The 21,014-nt window shown below is 52.3% G+C and overlaps 8 protein-coding genes across 8 annotated transcripts; 6 read left to right on the forward strand and 2 right to left on the reverse strand.

The window, feature by feature from the left end:
- The first annotated feature begins 25 nt into the window (after positions 1–25).
- On the forward strand, positions 26–1,810 carry V1518DRAFT_410678 (pyruvate dehydrogenase kinase). The gene is made up of 3 exons (XM_066902661.1): positions 26–295; positions 498–525; positions 578–1,810. Exons 1-3 carry the CDS (start codon positions 209–211, stop codon positions 1,762–1,764), a joined length of 1,302 nt encoding a protein of 433 aa, XP_066762623.1. The 5' UTR covers positions 26–208; the 3' UTR covers positions 1,765–1,810.
- Positions 1,811–2,304: 494 nt separating this feature from the next.
- V1518DRAFT_453867 (RecF/RecN/SMC) lies at positions 2,305–6,378 on the forward strand. The gene is made up of 7 exons (XM_066906534.1): positions 2,305–2,387; positions 2,447–2,522; positions 2,571–2,609; positions 2,663–2,802; positions 2,851–2,930; positions 2,989–3,067; positions 3,119–6,378. The coding sequence occupies exons 1-7, from the start codon at positions 2,373–2,375 to the stop codon at positions 6,302–6,304; spliced, it is 3,615 nt and encodes a 1,204-aa protein (XP_066762624.1). The 5' UTR covers positions 2,305–2,372; the 3' UTR covers positions 6,305–6,378.
- A 128-nt stretch (positions 6,379–6,506) lies between these two features.
- On the forward strand, positions 6,507–8,070 carry V1518DRAFT_410681 (Uroporphyrinogen decarboxylase). The gene is made up of 4 exons (XM_066902662.1): positions 6,507–6,720; positions 6,783–6,817; positions 6,871–6,895; positions 6,958–8,070. Exons 1-4 carry the CDS (start codon positions 6,669–6,671, stop codon positions 7,932–7,934), a joined length of 1,089 nt encoding a protein of 362 aa, XP_066762625.1. The 5' UTR covers positions 6,507–6,668; the 3' UTR covers positions 7,935–8,070.
- V1518DRAFT_410683 (uncharacterized protein) lies at positions 7,903–9,581 on the reverse strand. Its single transcript, XM_066902663.1, has 4 exons — positions 9,131–9,581; positions 8,740–9,075; positions 8,434–8,682; positions 7,903–8,382 (listed from the first exon to the last, which is right to left on the reverse strand). The coding sequence occupies exons 1-4, from the start codon at positions 9,439–9,441 to the stop codon at positions 8,070–8,072; spliced, it is 1,209 nt and encodes a 402-aa protein (XP_066762626.1). The 5' UTR covers positions 9,442–9,581; the 3' UTR covers positions 7,903–8,069.
- Positions 9,493–12,151, forward strand: V1518DRAFT_410687 (uncharacterized protein). Its single transcript, XM_066902664.1, has 8 exons — positions 9,493–9,647; positions 9,699–9,955; positions 10,012–10,413; positions 10,471–11,229; positions 11,280–11,431; positions 11,480–11,743; positions 11,793–11,878; positions 11,934–12,151. The coding sequence occupies exons 1-8, from the start codon at positions 9,577–9,579 to the stop codon at positions 12,088–12,090; spliced, it is 2,148 nt and encodes a 715-aa protein (XP_066762627.1). The 5' UTR covers positions 9,493–9,576; the 3' UTR covers positions 12,091–12,151.
- Positions 12,152–12,356: 205 nt separating this feature from the next.
- V1518DRAFT_369966 (uncharacterized protein) lies at positions 12,357–15,635 on the forward strand (the record flags this gene model as incomplete). Its single annotated transcript, XM_066901304.1, has 5 exons — positions 12,357–12,969; positions 13,026–13,494; positions 13,556–13,633; positions 13,691–13,918; positions 13,976–15,635. 5 exons carry the CDS (start codon positions 12,357–12,359, stop codon positions 15,633–15,635), a joined length of 3,048 nt encoding a protein of 1,015 aa, XP_066762628.1.
- Positions 15,636–16,197: 562 nt separating this feature from the next.
- On the forward strand, positions 16,198–19,966 carry V1518DRAFT_55793 (glycosyl hydrolases family 38 N-terminal domain-containing protein). Its single transcript, XM_066906626.1, has 3 exons — positions 16,198–16,469; positions 16,527–17,254; positions 17,310–19,966. Exons 1-3 carry the CDS (start codon positions 16,348–16,350, stop codon positions 19,784–19,786), a joined length of 3,327 nt encoding a protein of 1,108 aa, XP_066762629.1. The 5' UTR covers positions 16,198–16,347; the 3' UTR covers positions 19,787–19,966.
- A 41-nt stretch (positions 19,967–20,007) lies between these two features.
- V1518DRAFT_410692 (Fcf1-domain-containing protein) lies at positions 20,008–21,008 on the reverse strand. The gene is made up of 3 exons (XM_066902665.1): positions 20,783–21,008; positions 20,633–20,722; positions 20,008–20,571 (listed from the first exon to the last, which is right to left on the reverse strand). The coding sequence occupies exons 1-3, from the start codon at positions 20,868–20,870 to the stop codon at positions 20,210–20,212; spliced, it is 540 nt and encodes a 179-aa protein (XP_066762630.1). The 5' UTR covers positions 20,871–21,008; the 3' UTR covers positions 20,008–20,209.
- Between the last annotated feature and the right edge of the window lie 6 nt (positions 21,009–21,014).

Here is a 21,014-nt window from a genome sequence, read left to right on the forward strand (position 1 = left end):
GAGGGCGCCCGCAGAAGCCTGGCCGCCTCGCCGTCTCGCCGTCTCAACCTGCGTTTCGCCCTTTCGCTTTCTTCCTCGTCCCGCCGTGTCGCCAGCTGCCGTGCCCGTGTCCGCTACGCACTGTAGCACTGCACTGCATCTGTGCCTCGCCGCCCGCACCTCGCCCGCCATATTCACCTCTCTACTCCGCCGCGAGGAGGCCGCCAACATGGCATGGCGGCTAACCGACAGGCTCGCCGACAAGATCAACCACTACTCCTCCTTCCCTCCCACCGGCGTGTCCCTCCGGCAAATGGTGCGTGTTTGCTGTACTTTTTACTGTGCTCCTGCACCTGGTTCGCAGCACATGGCCGCTTCCGTCGGCTGTCTGCACGACCGTGGCCTGTCTACTCCGATGGTCCGCACGAGACCACCCTGCTCGCGCGACCATGCGCCTCGGGGATTCCATCTTACCATGCGCTTTACTGAATACAGCTGACTCGTTTTTTCACTATTAGGTCCAATTCGGCCAGCGGCCAAACCCAGGTGCGCTCCGCCATCTTAACCCCGTCGCGCGACCGCTGACATCATCCCACAGGAACTCTCTTCCGCGGCGCGCAGTTCCTCAATGAAGAACTCCCCATCCGCCTCGCGCACCGCGTCAAGGAGCTCAACAATCTCCCCGATGGTCTCTCCGACATGCCCTCCATCCAGAAAGTCCGCAACTGGTACGCCCAGTCCTTCGAGGAGCTCACCGAGCTTCCGCGGCCTAAAGTCCCCAAGGAGCTGCGCGAGCTGCTCATCCGTGCGCAGAAGCGCAACAGCAACGGCGAGCGGCCGGGTCGCACGCAGTTGATGGAGAACACCGAGAACCCCTCGCTCGCAGGCGATGAGTCCTACCGGCCCATCCGCCGGAACAATAAGCTCAACTCCCGCAGGTACTTTGTACTCCTCGACGACGACATAAGGTGGTCCCCCGAGATATACGAGTACAACAAGGCCTTTACCGACTGTCTGAGCGTCATAAAAAAACGTCACGATCCGGTCGTGGCCACTGTCGCACAGGGTATCAATGAGTACAAGCACTCCCGCCAGCGCATGCAGATCGACAGCACCATCCAGTCCTTCCTCGACCGTTTCTACATGTCCCGTATCGGAATCCGCATGCTTATCGGCCAGCACATCGCCATCAACGAGGAGCCCGCCCGCGAAAACTACGTCGGCGTTATCTGCACAAAAACCAACGTGCGAGAGCTCGCCCAGGACGCCATAGAGAACGCGCGGTTCATATGCGAGGATTACTACGGTCTGTTCGACGCTCCAAAAGTCCAGCTCGTGTGCAAGCCCGACCTCAACTTCATGTACGTTCCTGGCCACCTCTCGCACATGCTCTTCGAGACTCTCAAAAACTCCCTGCGTGCCGTCGTCGAGACCCACGGCACCGAGGCCGAGGAGTTCCCCGCCGTCAAGCTCATCGTCGCCGAAGGCAAGGAAGACATCACAATCAAGATCTCCGACGAGGGCGGTGGCATTCCCCGCTCCGCCATTCCCCTCGTCTGGACTTACATGTACACTACTGTTGAGGCCACGCCATCACTTGATCCGGATTTCAGGCAGTCTGACTTCAAGGCGCCCATGGCAGGATTTGGATACGGACTACCGCTCTCGCGCCTCTACGCGCGCTACTTTGGCGGCGACCTCAAGCTCATCAGCATGGAGGGCTACGGCACAGACGTGTACTTGCATCTCAACAGGCTCAGCAGCACTTCCGAACCCCTGCAGTAGCTGCATAATCTGAAGTACATATAAAAACAACACGTCTAATTTGTACATCATTATGTCATGGTATACTGTGACGACTTCGTCAAAGCGTAGAGTAACTTAAGTCTGACTTGTGCCGGTCGCTGCGCGGTGTTAGTAGCCCTAATTCCATAGCATCTGTCCGTGCAACGCACCTCTTGTCCGACGACGGAGCGCACGGCGATGTAATCCCACGACTCGAGGTTCTTGACAATCGCCTCCCGCCGATCGACGACGTCGTAGCTCAGCGGCCGCCGCGCAGAAGACTCCAGGACCGCGCGCATCGCCGTGTGCAATTCCTCTTCTGCTGGAGGCACGGCGGGAATGCTGCCACCTGTCGTGCTATTCGTCGGCGACGCCATGCCTGCGATGGCGAGATATGGAGAAGTGTGCGGCGTAGTGCGAGGAGTGATGAGCCGATGACGATGCCCTCTAGCCGAGACGCGGGACACGCGATTACGGTGATGCGCAGCACGCGTCACGTTAAGCACGCGCTTCTCCCAAACGCGCGACGCGTCGCGGTCGATTGACGACATACACCGTTGTCCTGCCACTTCCCAGCGGCTTTGTGCATTGCGCCTCTTCGTTTCGATATGCATATTAAGCAGGTATGCTCAGCTACTTGCTGATCTGAGAGAAAACAGAATACTGAATGCGGCGCGCGTAGCTCGTGATCCAGGGATTCAAGTCTTACAAGGAACAGACGGTTACTGAACCGTTCAGTCCGAAGCACAATGTCATCGGTAAGTTCTCTTCGTGCTCGATAATTATTGTTGCTGACATCGATATAGTTGGACGAAATGGCTCGGGCAAGAGTAATTTTTTTGCTGGTACGTTCTTCCACACAGGTCACCCGTCGAGTCACTCGCTAACCATATCACAGCGATCCGCTTCGTGCTAAGCGATGCGTACACACACATGTCGCGCGAGGAGCGCCAGGCGTTACTGCATGAGGGCTCCGGCACTGCGGTTATGAGCGCATACGTCGAGGTCGTGTTTGACAACTCCGACAACCGCTTCCCGGTGGGTTTTCCTGTTGTGTAGCAGAGAGACGTGTGCTGATGGTTGCAGACGGGACGTGATGAAGTCGTGTTGCGACGTACGATCGGTTTGAAGAAGGATGAGTACTCGCTTGACAGGAAGAGCGCGAGGTGAGTACACGCGCACTGGAGGCAACTCGCGTTGTGTTATGAGGCTAAATGAGGACAGCAAATCCGACGTAATGAACTTGCTCGAGAGTGCTGGATTTTCCAGATCCAATCCGTACTATATCGTCCCACAGGGTCGGGTGAGTCTCATAACCACCGCCAGCTTCTATTCGCCAGCTAACTCCGCCCAGATCACAGCGCTCACGAACGCCAAGGACGCCGAACGGCTGGCACTCCTCAAAGAAGTCGCTGGCACGCAAGTCTATGAGCAGCGCCGTGCGGAGTCTCTCAAAGTAATGACCGAATCTAGCGGCAAACGCGAGAAAATTGACGAACTCCTGCAATTTCTCGAGGAGCGCTTGAACGTGCTTGACGAGGAGAAGGACGAGCTACGAAAGTACCAGGAACTCGACCGCGAGCGACGATGTCTCGAGTACACACTGCACGACCGCGAGTTAAAGGAGATTAACATGCATCTAGATCAGCTCGAAGACGACCGCGTGCGCAACTCGGCGTCGAGTAGTGACCGCGTTGCGTTGTTTGCGGAGCGGGATCAGGTTATCCAGAACCTTGAGGCCGAGGGTGTGTCGTTGAAGCAGCGGATCGCATTGATTCAGATAGATTACAAACAGGTCGAGGACGAGCGCAAGGAATTGCTTCGCGAGAAGGCGCAGCGCGAGTTGCAGCTTCGCGACGTACGTGAGAACGACGAGGTCATTCAGCGGACGCGGCAGCGCAGAATCGATGAGTTAAAACGGGTTAAGGACTTGATCCAGCAGAAGGAGATGCGGCTCAAGGAACTCACGCCCAAGTTTGAGGACGCGCAGAAGGCTGAGCACGTTGTAAAGAAGGCACTTGCAGAGGCTACGGCTTCGCAGCAGCGGTTATATTCGAAGCAAGGCCGCAACGCAAAGTTCAATTCTAAAGCAGATCGCGATAAGTGGCTGCAGCAGGAAATCGAGGATATCCGTAAGACCATCGACCAGCGGGTTGAAACCCGAAACACCGTGCAAGCGTCGCTCAAAGCTTGGGAAGACGGGCTGCAAACAACCAAGTCAAACGTCGAAGGCTGGCGTCAACAGCTTGCGGAAACGTACGAGACCGTGGACGGACTAGAGAAGAGGCAGCAGGATGGCACGACGCTCCGCGACGAGGCTATGAATCGGCGCAAGGAGTTATGGCGTGAAGAGTCGCAAACCAAGGCGCTGCTTGATACCGCGCGATCGGAACTTGATAGAGCTGAGCGGAATTTCTCGTCGACCATGGACCGCGCACAGAGTGCTGGCCTCAGAGCCGTGCGTCAGATTACGCAGAACATGGGCCTTGGTGGGGTATATGGTCCGTTATGCGACTTGATTGAAGTCGACGACAAGTACAAGACCGCAGTCGAGGTCACAGCTGGCAACAGTTTGTTCCACATCGTGGTGGACAACGACGCGACCGCGTCTACCATCATGGAAATCTTGAACAAGGAACGGTCGGGTCGGGTCACTTTCATGCCACTAAACCGGTTGCATCCGAAGTCCGTGAACTACCCGGAGACCGACGAGGTCATTCCGCTGATTGCGAAGCTCAAGTATACGCGTGAGCACGAGCGCGCGGTGAAGCAAGTTTTCTCAAAGACGATTGTATGCTGGAATCTTGAGTCCTCGTCGCAATACGCGCGCACGCACGGGCTGAATGCGATTACTTTGCAGGGCGATCAGGCTAGTAAGAAGGGCGTGTTGACGGGTGGATACCACGATTCCCGGCGCTCGCGGATTGATGCCGTCAAGGGCATGCACAAGTGGCGCGACGAGTATGAAAAGCTACGCACACGGTCGGTCGAGATCACGCGGGAGATCGAGAAGAAGGACCAGGAAGTCACCGAGATCGTCGGTGACTTGAAGAAAACCGACGCGGAGCGGCAGAAGCTGACGCATTACGTGTGGTCATTGAACGAGAAGCTTCGCGAGGCGACACAAGCGGAGAATTCGACTCTCGACGGTATCGCGACGAAGCGTGTGCTGTTGGACGAGACGGTGGCGGATATCGAGACGTTGAATAAGCAGTTCGAGACGCTGAGAACGGAGTTGCTGTCAGCTTTTGACAGGAATTTGACGGCAGATGAGGTCGCGCAGCTCAGTTCGCTGACGAGCGAAATCCAGAAGCTGCGTGTGCAGGACACGCAGCTATCCAACACTCGCGTCACTCTGGAACAAGAGAAGGTTCTTCTAGACGTTGAGCTCCGGGATAGTTTATACCAGCAACTGGACCAGCTGCAAGCCGAGATGCTTGAGCATCGCATCGAGAACGAGAACCACTCTGCGTCGGTCACGCAGCTGCTTGAGCAAGTCGAGCAGCGCCTTGCAGCTCGCGAGGCACGACTGCAGGAGGTTGAAGGCGAGCGCGACGATCTTGAAGCCGAGCTCGCCGCACACGAGGCTGAGTGTTCAAAGTTGCAAGCTCAGCAACTCGAGGACGCGCGCGCGATCGAGCGCGAGCAGAAGCAGCTCGAGCGCGCCATGTCGAAGCGCGGAATTCTGCTACAACGCAAAGACGAACTCGGTAGGAAAATCCGCGATCTCGGGGCGCTGCCGGAAGAGGCGTTCGACAGCTACGAGCAGATCCAGTCAGATGCAGTGCTGAAGCGACTGCACAAGCTCACCGAAGAGCTCAAGGAGTACAGCCATATCAACAAGAAGGCCTTTGAGCAGTACACGAATTTTACGAGACAGCGAGAAGCGTTGCTGACGCGGCGGGAGGAGCTTGAGAAGTCGCAGGCGTCGATTGAGGAGTTGATTCAGGTCCTCGATCAGCGTAAGGACGAGGCTATTGAGCGCACGTTTAAACAGGTGTCGAAGAGCTTCAGCGAGATCTTTGAGAAGCTCGTCCCGGCGGGATGTGGACGGCTGATCATTCAGAAGCGTATGGATCGGAATCGTGCAGCGCAGTACACGGCTGGTGACGAATCCGAGAGTGACGACGAGGAGGCGGCCGCGCTGCGAAATTCGGTCGAGAACTATGTCGGCGTTGCAATCTCAGTCTCGTTCAATAGCAAATCCGACGAGCAACAGCGTATAGAGCAACTCAGCGGTGGCCAAAAGTCTCTCTGCGCGCTCGCGCTCATCTTTGCAATCCAGCAGTGCGATCCCGCGCCGTTTTACCTGTTTGACGAGATCGACGCGAACCTCGACGCGCAGTACCGCACGTCAGTCGCGTCTATGATCAAGGAGCTCGCGGATAATGGGCAGTTTATTTGCACAACGTTCCGCAATGAAATGATTTATACTGCGGATAAATTCTACGGTGTGCTGTTTAATAACAAGATCTCGTCGATCGCGTCGATTAGTAGAGAGGACGCCTTGTCGTTTGTGGAGGGGCAACAGCCGCGTTAGGAGTCTACTTATTCGCTTTCTATGTACACTAGCGTTTTCTTTAATCTGGATAGAAACGATGTAAACTCTCTGAAGGATAGCCTAGGGTCTAGAAAGCCGTTGATTGATTGCGGCTGGGATCATCGCTAAGACATCGGGTTAGGGCATTACGAGCGGAATCTCGACGAGTATGTCGAATTAGGTTGGTGAGTCGGCTGGCCCACAGCACTAGCACCCTCGCATATTCAGCTATCCGCAACGTAGATTGACTGTTTCAGCGTCTTCCTTTCTCGTATCCATTAGCAGATAGCATTGGTTTTTGGGCTTTGGATATCGGTGCTTTGAATTTCATTACGACTCCGCGGAACACGATAATTATTATATAATGGCTGAGTTTGCACCGCTGAAGAATGACCTCATTTTGCGTGCGGCAAAGGGTATGTACTACGTCTCGTTTACTGAAGGTGATCGTCATTTTTAACATGGTGATGGTACGTAGGCGAGGTTGTCCAGCGGCCACCAGTTTGGGTTATGGTATGTGGATGGCGTGATGGCTGCGAGATGGTCGTTTGCTGACTTCTGAACAGAGACAAGCGGGACGGTACCTTCCCGGTATATAACTTGATTTTGGTGACATCGATAGTTTACGAGATACTGATGATTATTTTATGTAGAATATCACGTCGTGAAGGGAACCAACAACTTCTTCACATGCTGCCGTGATGCCAAACTTGCATCCGCAATCACCATCCAGCCTGTCGACCACTTTGACGGCTACCTCGACGCGGCAATCATTTTCAGCGACATCCTTGTGATCCCCCAAGCAATGGGTATGGCGGTCGAAATTCTCGACAAGGTTGGCCCGTTCTTCCCGGACCCACTGCGGGAGCCAGAGGATCTGAAGACGAAGCTTACGCCGAACCCCGACGTGCTAAAGGAGCTCGCGTGGGCATTCAACTCGATCACCGAAACCCGGAAAAAACTCAACGGACGTGTGCCGTTACTTGGATTCTGTGGTGGACCGTGGACGCTGATGGTGTATATGATCGAGGGTGGCGGAACGAAGCTGTTCCGGTACGCAAAGACGTGGTTGTACCTGTACCCCGAGGCCGCACACGAGCTGCTCTCGCGGATCACGGATGTTGCGATTGAGTTTCTTGCGCAGCAGGTCGTCGCTGGCGCGCAGATGTTGCAGGTGTTCGAATCCTGGGCCGGTGAGCTTGGACCGAAGGAATTCAAGGAATTCTCGCTGCCCTATCTCAAGCGCATTATCACCGGCCTGCGTGCGCGTCTCGCCGAGCTCGGTGTCACGGAGCACATCCCGGTGACCGTGTTCCCCAAGGGGGCAGGGTACTCCCTGGACTGGCTCGCCGACACGGATTACGACGTGTTCTCGCTTGACTGGACTGTCGACCCACGCGAGGCGATCAAGGTTGCAAACGGCCGTATCGTCCTGCAGGGAAATCTCGATCCCGGCATCATGTACGGCTCGGACGAGATCATTTCGAAAAAGGTAAAGGAGATGATTAAGGAATTTGGCGGCGGCAAGCAGGGATACATCATCAACCTTGGCCACGGCACGCAGCCGTTTATGGATCCGGCCAAGGTCGGTTGGTTCATGAAGGAGTGCCACCGCTATGGCAGTCTGTAAATGTTCATATTAGTCCTTTGTTATGTTTGCTATTATCGCTTTCGTTAGAATTATGCATGGGCGATCTTTTTATAATGATGGACGGGATGTATAAATGTGTAATGATGAAGAATGCCAAAAAAAATGAATTTGCGTCTAATGCTCTGCCCGCTTCCGTAGCACGCTGATCGGTTGTAACCACGCGAGCTCGATTGGGGAGACAAGTTCGTAGGATGCCGCGGCGGATATCTTAGACATGATCTCCGAGTCAATTTCGGAAATCTGTCCGGCGGCGGTGATTTTGAACTTCTTGATTAACGATTCGGGGGTTGCCTCCGATCTATTGTCAAGCGAGACAAAGATCTCGCCGTCGATGCCGGTAAGAGCGATGTCCAAGATAGAGATAGAGACTTGGCTTAGGTATTCTAACTTGCCGTCGTCCAGTTTGAATATCAGCAACGTGCTCGTCCTGATCTTGTCAGCACAATAGTGATGATGTCAATCCATGCAAGTGACTTACGATTGATCGTATGCTAGAATAACGTGCAGTTCGGGAACTGGCCATATCCCCAGAATCGCAACCTCGTTCTCAAGCTTCTTCTCGTCATCGTCTTCAGCAGTTGATGGAGGGAATATGAGTTTGCTCTTTATCTCAATTTTCTCGATCAGCTGGCCATTGGTCCAGTCCCAGTGCGCGATGAAGTCGTCACCTCCGCCAGATATAAGTGTGTTTGGTGACCATGCTGGGATGACTAGTTGCGAGACGAATCTATACGATGCAAATCAGTACACAAAATATGTGAGAATGTTTCGAAGGAAATCGTACTGCTCGTGTCCGAAGCAAAAGCGCTCAATAATGTACGACTTCGGATACTGTGTAACTCTGACATGCTCGTCTCTGTCGCTGGAGATAATATGCCTAACACCAGCAGATTCGACGACGATTACATCCACCAACATTGATACGTGACCAAATATTGGCTCGAGTTCGCTACCGCTCTCGGTTTCCGAGGTCGTTGTCTTGGAGAAGCCATTGGCGGATGATGAGATGTCGCCGTTGTCGATGAGAGGGACGGAGTAGACGTCCCCGAATTTGTCGCCGAGGAAGATTGTTGTGCTGTCCTCGGTAATTGCGATTGCTGACGGACGTTTAGGAAATTTGCTGTTGCAGCGTTAGCATGCCGAGTGTCGTCCATTTTACACGGCGGAGCACATACCGAGCACTAACCAAGGTCAGATTCTCCGTAGAAAATACGAGTAACAATTTCTGCTCGTCAGTGCTTCCGATGATGTACTTTCCATTAGGAGAGCAGCATAGTGATCTGAACGCGTTCGTTGCCGGCGATGCCTCGACCTTGGCCTTCTTGCGGGGCGGATCGTTGTCTGCGACCGGAGCCGCTGGTTCCTCAGGTTGCCATTGCCGCCTCAGCGCGCCCGTCGCTGCGTCGAATTCCTGGACCCGCGCGCCAATTGCAAGGAATAGAGCGTCCCCGTTGCCGTAAGCAAGTTTCTGCACCGGGTGCTTCATAGGTTGTGTTGCTGTTTTGTGTTGTGCACGTCAATCAGACTCCGGTGTCCCAAAAAATTTCAGGGAGAGATGAGAATATCACGTGAGTTCGTGTGCGAGTCGCGCGTTCGGTAATTGTCCGCGGCGCGTCTCGCCATGAGCTGCACGCGAGTCGCGACAAGGGACCGCATCTGGCATATGGATCTTCCCGCGTGGTCGTCAATTGTGTAAGAATGTGTGCTACTTTGAAGAGATTTCGCTGGTTAACATAGGCACAGGGATGACGAGGAGGAAGATGTCCGCGAAGCGAAGCGACAGAAATCTAGTCACACATTCGAAGAAATTCCAAATATCAGTCTTGTTGAGACGCAGGTAGACAAGTTTGATGAGCAGTATGCAAGCCAGCAAACTGGGGGGATTGGGTATTTATATCTTGATGCGTTTACAGAGGCGTTGGATACTGTTCTGGAGAATGAAGGCGAGCTATTTATCGCGGAGGAGTTGTCGATCTTCGACACCTTCCGAAAGCTTTCAGGTCAGCATTTCTGTTGTGGATTATATAGACAACAGGATCTGATTATATGTCTGCAGTTGACGCGCAAAAACTATACGTCAGGCTATTCCTCCGCAGACGAAATCAGTGGTTCTGTTCTAATAAGCTTGGTCAATACAGAGAAGTCCACGACATTGAGGCCGCAATGCGTGAACTAGCAAGTGATTCGCGATTTGGAACCCAGATTTCTGACTCAGATGACTGCCTCGACATCGTTCTGTCAATGTTCACCACTGAAGAGCTTAAAAATTTGGCTAAATTGTCAAACTACAACAAGTTCAAGGGAAATAGAGACGACATGATCCGGGAGCTGAAGACAAGGTCGGACAAACAGACGTGTTTAACATTTACGTCTACTGGACTGTCACTGAAATACAATGCGTGCGGAAAGAGGGAGTTTCAAGGATCTAAGCTGATGGCGAACGCGCTCGATATCTTAGGTGTGTGTGCGATCCACATTCAGTCTTCGTGATAGTTGACTAACGATGGCACTACAGGGTTTTGCTTGACATTAAGCACTGAAGCGGTTAAAGTATTTGAGCGCGCACATCTTGTGTTTTATCGATCATCAAGTTATAGCGACATATCATTAGGCAAGCTCATTCTCGCAAAGGTCTCCAAGCGGAACTTTGCCGACTACTGCGTATTCCGTAGCACAGAGGTATTTCGGACGCGCGATGAGCTGCTTAGATATGAGAGCGCGTTACATTTACAAGAGGAAGTGGACAAAATGTTTGATACAAACCTGACAGCACAGCTCGATACAGCGTATACACTTCTTGCACCAGTGTATGATTTATGGCTCGAAAGTCAAGAAATGCAAAATGAGCTGGCTGATGCTGGACGGGATCATTATTTAATTAGATTTACCGCGTCGTGGGTGTACACCCGGCTTGTTTACAAATTTGCGTTCGTACTCTGCAGACTAGCGCGACATGTCGAAGCGCACAAGATGTATGCAGCACTACTGCGCCAGAAAGTCTACAGGCGGGGTAAGCGTGGAGATTGGTACCAGCGCAAAGCGCTGATCGAGAACACATATTTCGCAAAGGACCCAAAAGAGCGGAGACTGTGGAAGCAGACGTCACTGGCAACTTGTGAAATGGGATTGCAGGATCCGGATACTCATTTGATTTATCATTATGATTTGCAAAAACGAATCGTGCGACTAGAACGAGATTTACGCGTGCTGCCGAAGGATAAACATTGTTTTGACCATGTGAAATTGAAGCAACCGACTAAACGTACATTTTACGGTAAGGTGCACAGCTGCTGAGATGAGATGTGGAATACTGACGCACTGGAGGAATTCGGAAGTCGGAGCCGGAGATTGGCAAGAAAACTATTTGGTTGCTCGAAGACCAGACCGAGGGCTCTGTAGAAGATATGTGCTTGTCCAACTACAAAAAGGAGGGATGGAAAGGATATCATACAGAAGGAGGCATTATCAAAACTATGGTAAATGGCACTGTTGCTCCTCGCTATTCCAAGACTAACGGCATCCAGTTTGCATACTTGTTCTGGGATATCATATTTTCTCCGGTGCTGTTCGTGTTTGAAACTCCATTTCAAAACGCACCGCTTGATCTAGGCACCGATGCGTTTTTCCTCAGCAGAGCAAGTCTCATCAACGCGCGCTTGACGGAGATTGCGAACGGTAACGCGAAGAAAATCATCCAGACCGTGTACGACCGCGAGTACGTGCGGAAGACTGAATGCGTTGGACTTGACTGGCGCTTCGACATTGAGGAGATCATAGAAGCGGTCGAGGTGCGTGATTCTCGATCAGGGTGCTACAGAAGCCTTGCTGACAAGACAGTGCATGGGCGGGAACTCATTGTCGCCGATCTGCCGTATGTTCTGCGAAGATTATCAGCACCGATCGTCAGGGATGCCGGATCTCTTGTGAGCAACTAGTGAGGTGCTCGCGAAGTCGAGCTGATGTGCTAACTGTCTGTAGTCTGTGGAACTACGAGAAGAAGGAGTGTCTGTTTGCAGAGATCAAGTCAGAAAACGATCGACTATCTGACACGCAGCGACTGTGGATTGACCTGTTGGTAGGTGCTGGCATCGGAGTAGAGCTGTGTGCAGGGCTGGATGCGGCGACTGTAGCTTGATGGTCGTGATGGCAGAAGTACGAACCCCGTGTTGTGTAACCAGAGGAGGCGCAAAGTCCCAACGCGTTGCTCTTCCTCGTCCACCCCTCTCCTTCTATTCCCCCACGAACCCCGCCTGCTCTACGGCACTTCATCTCCTCGCTGCCCCGCCTCTCGGCACTCCTGTGCCAGTTCGTTGCGCACACGCAACCCGCTTGCAAGATTCAGCAGTATCCAGCGACACGCTTGCCCTCCATCCGACTCCTTCTTGAGTGTGTCTGTGTGTGATGGAGCGCAGCGGCATCGAGACGCTCCTCGAGGCGGCAGCGCTCGACGCCGCGTCGTTTTTCGACGGGCAGAACCCTCTGAGCTCGCGTTCTGCTTCTGGTGCTTTTACCCAGCCGGAGCCTACGATGCCGATGCAGCAGCAACAGCAGTACCGACTGCTGCCACCTCAGGCTCCCCTCTACTCACCTGCGAACTCTCCTGATGTCTCCTACACCACCCAGGCGCCGACATTTCCGAAGCAACAGCAACTGCAACAGCTACCGCAGTTGGAGCAACAGCCATCGCCATACTCGCCGCCCGGTCTGTTTCCTCCGCTGCCGCAGGCCGAACCGGACGTCGCCACAGCTGTCAAAGCCAAGGTCAAGACCGAACTTGCCGCGAAGCCAGTGGAAGCAGCTCGGGCAGTCACTATCTCTTCCTCGCAAGAAGTGTGGGATGCATGCCCGATGTGCACGCCGTCTACCGCACCGCAAGGCCAGGTCGATTGGATTGAGTGTGGCGTATGCGAGAAGTGGTTCCACTACGCCTGCGTCGGGCTCACACCAAAGACTGCGAAGAATGTCGACGAGTACCATTGCCCAGAGTGTACGCGGACTAGCGGACCTTCAACACGTAAGTTTTTCATTTGTTTTAAGTCTCTCGATAATGGGGTCTAATCGTGGAAACAGTATTGCGCAAGTCGAAGCGGAAGCACGCTGCTATCGATTACCTCGCCATGCATCAGGGCGAAAGCGTGCTCACTACGGATCAACACCCTTATTGTCAGATCATTCAGGATCGTCAATTCACGCCAGAGAACTTTGAGCGGATATGCGGCAGCACTTTGACCAAGGAATTTGCTGCTGCCGGACATGTGTCAGAACCGGTTGTGATTCCCGCAGCCAAGAACGCTGGTCTCGACATGGAGATTCCCGCAAATTTGACAGTACGCGAAGTCGCGAACCTTGTGGGAATGGATACCAAAGTCGAGGTTATTGATGTACCGACCCAGCATGAATCACCGAATTGGAATATGCAGCGATGGAGTGACTACTACGAACAAGCGCCGGATTCGAGAGACCGGGTACGGAACGTTATCAGCTTGGAAGTCAGCTTTACTAAGCTTGGAAATGCGATCAAGCGGCCAAAGTTCGTTCGGTACAGAGCCCATTGAGCAGTTAGCAAGCTTATGGTGACATCATTTGCTAACATTATGTAGGGATCTCGACCTTGTGCAGAACTATTGGCCTGATGAATTGAAGAGTAAAGGTCAATGGCCGAAGGTTTCCACTTACTGGTATGTTTTTGATCTTCCGATCGTCGGTCCATTACGCTGTTCTAATATCGACTGTAGTTTAATGTCTGTCGAGAACTCGTACACCGATTTTCACATCGACTTCGGCGGCTCATCTGTGTACTACCATGTCGTGCGCGGATCCAAAGTGTTTCTATTTTCGCCGCCAACGCCAGCAAATTTGTCAAAATATGAACACTGGTGTTTATCGAGCGATCAGAGCAAGACGTTTCTCGGCGACTTAGTAAAGGACTGCTACAAAGTTTGTCTGTCACAGGGCGACACAATGTACGTTGCAATCGGAACTCGAATGTTTGACGAAGATTCTAATACGTGTATGTCTAGGATCATTCCATCTGGATGGATACACGCCGTCTATACCCCGATTGATTCGCTCGTCATTGGTGGAAACTTCTTGACTATGCGAGATCTATCAATGCAATTGAAGGTTACCGACATTGAGAAAAAGACAAAGGTTCCGCGGAAATTCCGGTTTCCTCTCTTTACCAAGCTTATGTGGTTCACCGCATACGAGTTATTGGAGCAAAGCTCACCGAAGTCAGACTTAAAGTACAGCAACACTGAGCATCAAGGTTTTATGGACTTGGCTCTTTATCTTTATACAGAAGCTTTACTGGCTTCAGGGCAAGTAACTGATGCGGCTCCGTTGGATGTTAAGGCTGCGAGGAGTTCGATTCCAAGTGTTATCGAAAATGCGGTGCTGTTCTCTAAGGCGTTTGCAAATTGGACTACATCGGTTAGCCAGATGCCTTCGTTTGAGTGGGCAGCAAGCGATCCAAGCGACAAGGAAGCCAGATGCGTGAAAAAGCGCAAGCGCCCGTTGTCACTGTCGGAGTTGCTCGTCAGCAGCGAAGATGCCGTGCGACCATCCAAAGCAGAAAAACTGTCACCGACAGTGTCATCGCGATTATCGCAGTCGCCGTCGGTCGAAGCTGCGGAGATCCAGAGTGAACTTATCGAGGTGAAATTACCGGGACCGACAAAAGTTGAACAAGTCGAGAAGAATGAAGTTGAGTCGCTGGCAGAGAAGACGGAGATCAAGACCGTTGAGACGAAGCTTCCAACACCGGTGGCTGCTGCTGAACTTGATACCAAGAGTGGAGACGTTGCCATGGAAGATGTTGATGAGACACCAGCTTCGTCGACAGCAGAACCGATCAAGGCTACAATTTCGTCCGATGTGGTAGCCACTGACGTACCCAGCACTGACGTGGAGACAAGCGCTGAGGAGCACGTGAAAGAAGAGAAACTGGTTGCCGCGGAAGATACAGAAATGGCAGATGCCATGCTGCCAAAGGTGACTCCTGACTTCAAAGACGACAGCAGTTATTTATCTGATGTTGGCAGCGAGGTTCTAAGTGAAGCTTCGACTGAGATTGAAGAAGAGACGGCAGCTGCCATCACTAGCGCGGAGGGAAAGCAGAAAAATTTTGCTCTATATCAAGAGCTGATGGATCTGTACACTTCTCGAACGCGACGGCGAATGCAACAAATGAATGGCGTGGACTCGTCGTGTGCTACGAGTAAGAGCAAGTCAAAGTCGCCGAAGAAGATAAGATCGCATTCGGAGTCAGGATTAGCAGCACCTAGCAAAGCTAAGAAGGCGAGCTCTCGACGACGCAGGTCGACTCCTGGAGACAACCACAAGTCTCTGCGTGAGGAAGAAGAGTCTGCTGAAGAGGACGAGTCAGGATTAGATCAGCACAATAGCTCGAGGCGGTCACGGGGACGTCCACGGAGACAGAAGGATTCCAATACTCCAGCTACTGAGGTTTCCGAGTCCAAGGACAAATTTAACATACCGTCTGCGCTTCGAGGGACTAGCGGTAACGCCACGCGGGGAAAGAAATCAGACCGATCTTCGAATGGCAAGCTGACGTCTAGCACCTCTTCGAGCAAGAGCTCATCTAGTCTTGACTTAGAAGATGAAGCTACTCAGCGACTAATTCGTGAAGCGCAATTTGGAATCAGATCCCGACGGTGACCTGCAGGCACACTCCTTTATTTTGCGGCGTCTTATTCGGTGTTATTTTGTTTTAGTTTCCGCTGCTTCAACGCTTGCGCTGTTTATATATGTGTCTACTGGATCAGAGGCACTTGTACTTTTATGGGTATTTTTTTGTTTCGTTGAGCAACGACCATCGTCATGTGCGGAAATATGCGATGATGCTGCGATTATTCATCACAGAACTGTACTATAGTCTAATTTTTTGCGTCTCTTTTGCAATCTAACTACTGGAAACGTGCTTACGAAATTGTGGAACCTGAGAGCTCGGTAGCTGCCGCAATGACATTCATCTCGCATCGCACATCATGCTCTTGCGGAACTGGACGTAGTGTCACTGGGTAGACGGAGCTCTAGTCCCTTTGGCGTACTCTATACCACGCGTGAGTCGATATACAGCAGTTGCACTTACGTCGTCCTTCTGTGCGGACGCGACCGAGCCCGCAGAGATTGCACACGTCAGGCCCTGAAGCGAGAGGCAGAGTTCCAGAGGCAGAGTTCCGGATGCAGAAGTGGGCGCGACGATAAGGATCACGTGACTCTGGGCGAGGGTTTCCTCGGGTGTCGGGCGCGTCGCGCAACGTACAGTCCCCACGCCCTCGAGATCATCCACCTCGCCTGTACGCGCTCTCCGTCAGTACTTCTTGCGCCATCCCACTGTCCATTTCCCTCCGAGGATCCCAGTGCCGCGATGACGACCGAGTACCCCCAGCTCAACAACCGCCCCGTCGCCAAGAAGGTGCGCGATTTGTACAAGGGCCGCTTCGATCAATTCCTCGGTGACGGGCCCTACAAGAGCCTCAACCTCCCTGCGTATGTCCCCAATTGCATCTGAATTGCCGCCGACTGACCTGCTAACGCGTGACGCAGTGTTCGCGATCTTGCTCGTGTAGACGATGACCATCACGTATTGCTGGAGGTCTATTCTGTCCCCGGCCAGTCTCGTCCGCTCTTCAAAGACGCCATCAAGGGACCATTCCGCCCCACAGCAAAGGGCGAGTCCTTCGGACCGTCCTGGACAACGCACTGGTTCCGTATCAGCATTCGTATCCCTCAGGACGGCGTCTGGCTTGACAGCGAGCGGCTGGAGTGGCATTGGGAGTGTCACAACGAAGGTCTCATTTATAATACCGACGGTCTTCCCCTTCAGGGTTTGACCGGTGACAATGAGCGTCCTGTCTGGCCAATTCCCCAGTCCTATCGCGACGGACTGTGGCACACATTCTATCTGGAGGCCGCCTGTAACGGCATGTTTGGTAACGGCGAGGACGACCAGATTAACCCGCCTGACCCAAACCGGTACTTCCAGCTCGACTTTGCGGACATCGTTGCGCCAAACCCCGACGCTCGTGCTCTGGAGCTTGATTTCGGCATTATCCTCGATGCTGTCAACAAGCTTGACCAAGAGTCGTGGCAGAGCTATGTCGCACTTAAGACCTGCAACGATGTCATGAATGCCTTTGACTTGAACGATCTTTCGTCGCTGAAGGAGTGCCGCAAGATCACTAAGAAATTCCTCGGCGAGGGTATCGACTCTCCGGATGTTTACAAGACTCCGAATAGAGATTTCGTGTATGGCATTGGCAACTGCCATATCGGTACGTCTGTCGTTGTCGCACAAGTTGTGGTGCTGCATGGCTGACTTCATCACAGATACTGCTTGGTTGTGGCCGTTCGACGAAACCCGACGCAAGGCTGCTCGCTCATGGGCATCGCAGATTGCTTTGCTGCGCGAATATCCCGAGCTCCGGTTTGCGTGTTCACAGGCGCAGCAATACAAGTGGCTGATGCAAGATTACCCGTTGCTCTTTGAAGAGGTCAAGAAGGAAGTCAGAAATGGCGGCTTCAACCCCATTGGAGGCTCCTGGGTTGAGAGTGACACCAATATGCCCTCTGGTGAGGCGCTTTGCCGCCAGATGCTTATGGGTCAACGATTCTTTGAGAGCCACTTTGGCATCAGATCCAGAACTTACTGGCTTCCTGACACTTTCGGATACAATGCACAGATCCCCCAAATTGCTCGTGGTGCTGGCATGTCTCGATTCTTGACTCAGAAGCTCTCCTGGAACAACATCAACACCTTCCCCAACAGCACCTTCAACTGGGTTGCTCTTGACGGATCTCAGGTTCTCGCGCACATGCCTCCTGCGAACACTTACACGTCTCGCGTCGAGTTCCACGAAATCCAGAATTCGCTACTCAACCACAAGAACTTGGAGCAGGACCAGACTGGTCTTTTGTGCTTCGGTATCGGTGATGGTGGTGGTGGTCCCACTGCTCCTATGCTTGAAAAGCTGCGTCGTTACCGCGGTTTGTCCGACACTGTGGGTCTGCTTCCTCGTGTTAAGATGGGACACACCGCCGACGATTACTTTGACATTCTCGAGAAGAACACGAACGAAGGAAAGGACCTGGTCACTTGGATGGGCGAGTTGTACTTCGAGTTTCATCGTGGTACTTACACTACACAAAGCGACACGAAGCGGGGTAACCGGAAATCAGAAGTACTCATGCACGACATTGAGTATTTGGCAACTCTGGCTACGACGACCAACCCTGACTACAAGTATCCGACCGAGCGCATCGATGACCTCTGGGAAGTTGTTTTGCTTTGCCAGTTCCACGATGTTCTTCCTGGATCTGCTATTGAGATGGTTTACGACGACACGAAAAGGCTATACGCTGATGTTGCCGCGAAGGGCGAGAAGTTGCTTGAGGAGGTCATTGGCGCTCTTGGATTTACTGCAACGGCTTCTCCCAACGCGGAACTGGTCGGGGTCAGCACTCTGTCATGGCCTCGTCTGCAGATCATGGAGCTTCCTACTGCTTCCTTGAACAAGAAAAAGATTGTCGCCCAGAAGACAGATGAGGAGAAGCAGCTTGTTGTTATGCAGACCGGGGAGAACGGCTTACTGAGACCCGTCCAGGGCCTGAAGGTTACTGCTGCTAACTCCGCTTTTGTCGCTGAGGTTGCACCCAACGTGTTCGTGCTCGAGAACCAGGTCCTGAAGGTAACACTTGAGGAAGGTGTTATCACCGGCCTCTTTGATAAATCTGCGAATCGGGAAGTCTTGAGCGAAGGTGGCAAGGCTAACCACTTCATGATTTACGATGATAAGCCACTATACTACCAGGCATGGGATACGGAAGTTTACTCATTGGAGAAGAAGTCGTACCTCGAGAATGGCAAGGTCACCATCAGCGAGACCGGTCCCCTGCGCGCTGCTGTAACGGTTGAGTACACGATCAGCGACAAGAGCTGGCTGAAGTGCACGATCGCTCTGAACGCGTCCATTGATCCATCGTTTGCCGCCAAGGCCGGGGAGACGCCTTCTTCTCTGTCGTACGTCGACATTGAGACCGAGGTTGAGTGGCATGAAAACCATAAGTTTTTAAAGACAGAGTTCGAGGTTGATATTCATAACGATACTGCTTCATACGAGACTCAATTCGGTATCGTGAAGCGTCCGACGCATTTCAATACCTCATGGGATGTCGCCAAGTTCGAGGTCTGCTGCCATAAGTGGGCTGATCTGTCTGAGGCGACCTACGGTGTTACGATCATGAACGATTGCAAGTACGGCTTTGCGACACATGGTAACATCCAGCGACTGAGTTTGCTGAGGTCTCCCAAGGCTCCCGATGGACACGCTGATATGGGTCATCATACCATGAAGTACGCTATCCTGCCACACAAGGGACCTATCAACGTCGATATCATCCGTGAGTCTTACAACTTCAACTACCCCGTGCGGCCGCTGTACATCCAGAGCAAGATTGCGCCCTACGCCGAGAGCCTTCTTGGCTCGATTACGATTGAGAACTCGTCCAACATCATTATCCACAACGTCAAGCGGGGCGAGGATGACGTGGATGTTAGCCGTGGCATGTTGCCTATGAAGGAGGGCAAGAACATTTACTTGCGAGTGTACGATAGTATTGGTGGAAAGTGCACGGGCACAATCACGACCAACCTTCCGATCAAGCGTGTTGCTTACTCGAATCTGTTAGAGGACGAGCTGGAGGAGATTTCGTTTGAGACCATGAAGGTGAACAAGATCGACGTCACTCGAATTCCCATCAAGTTGCGCGCCTTCGAGGTTTCCACCGTGAAGCTTCAGTTGATCTAGATCTGTTCAACAAAAGTTAACGGATAAGGCTGAAGCAAAATAGTTTGTGTTGTTTGTATATGTCGCCACTAAAGTGATGTAGTGGAGCTTGGAAAATAATTTTGGTCAATGTTGACGAGAATACTGCCAGTATATTGGGTGGCGACGTATTGCCAGTGGCGGAGAGAGTAGTTTTGGTTGTTTTAGTTAGTGTATGTTGGTTCGAGCAGTTTCTATGTGTGTGTAACTTGAATTGGTGCTCATCTATGCTTGATCAGAGCGGTCATCGCTGCAAATTCATGTTCTTAATTGGAATGTGGTAACTTTCAGTTGCGTTGTAATCGCGGTGATGATAGACCTTCCTGCAATCCTGTTGTGCAAATGAGCAAGAAACTATTTTCCGTAGACCGTATTATTCCATTGGTTAATACACAAACTCTCTTACTATGTCCTAGACCGAGGATTGTTCAGCCCTGCCTGCAACTTTTCCTCATCAATCCTCCTCTTCGCTTCCTCCGTCGCTCTGCTCATCGGCTCCATGATCATAACACTTCGATTGATGTAAATCATCGGCGTTGCCGGGATATTCCGGAACTGGCCACGTACAGTCTGGTCCTGTGTGGCGACGATGTAGCGATGTCGATTCTTACCCTTGACGTTAACGACGTTTCTGAGACATTCAGCTTGCGACAGCGGGTTTTCAAGGTGGTTGCAGCGACGACGTTCAAATGTTTTAGCAAGAGCTATGGCTTCTTTAGCGTCGTCGCCGCGGTCGTATAGAGATTTTATGCAGCACTGCGTGATCACTAGATGATATCGTAGTTAGTATCAGAGCAACGAGAAGGCAGGGGAATTCGCAGTACGTACTTGGCTTGATTTTGCTCTGAACAACACTTTCTAAAGACTTCACAAGGTTCATCTTGTACTTGGCGGCATCGTAAATTAGATCTCCGTCAACTGATCAGGATTGTTAGAACTTCATTCAACTTCTCCTCATAGCAGGTAACATCACCTCACCTAGAACCTGGTATGGGGGTCGAAAACCAAACGCCAGTGTATACGTGACCATCGCCTTTCGGTACTTTTTCGATCTCTGCTGCCGCATTTGGTCAAAACCGTAGAATCTGTTTTACGTATCTGAAAATCTGAGAGGAATGGAATAATTTTGAATGAAGGTTTGAAACTTGGGAGAACCAGTGCGGCTCAAAGGACGTGCGGCTCAGCGTGAGTTCCCAGAAAGATTTTCCTC

Source organism: Limtongia smithiae (genome assembly GCF_038497785.1).
Source record: "Limtongia smithiae strain NRRL Y-17922 unplaced genomic scaffold V1518scaffold_1, whole genome shotgun sequence".
NCBI classification, from domain to species: Eukaryota; Fungi; Ascomycota; class Lipomycetes; order Lipomycetales; family Lipomycetaceae; genus Limtongia; species Limtongia smithiae.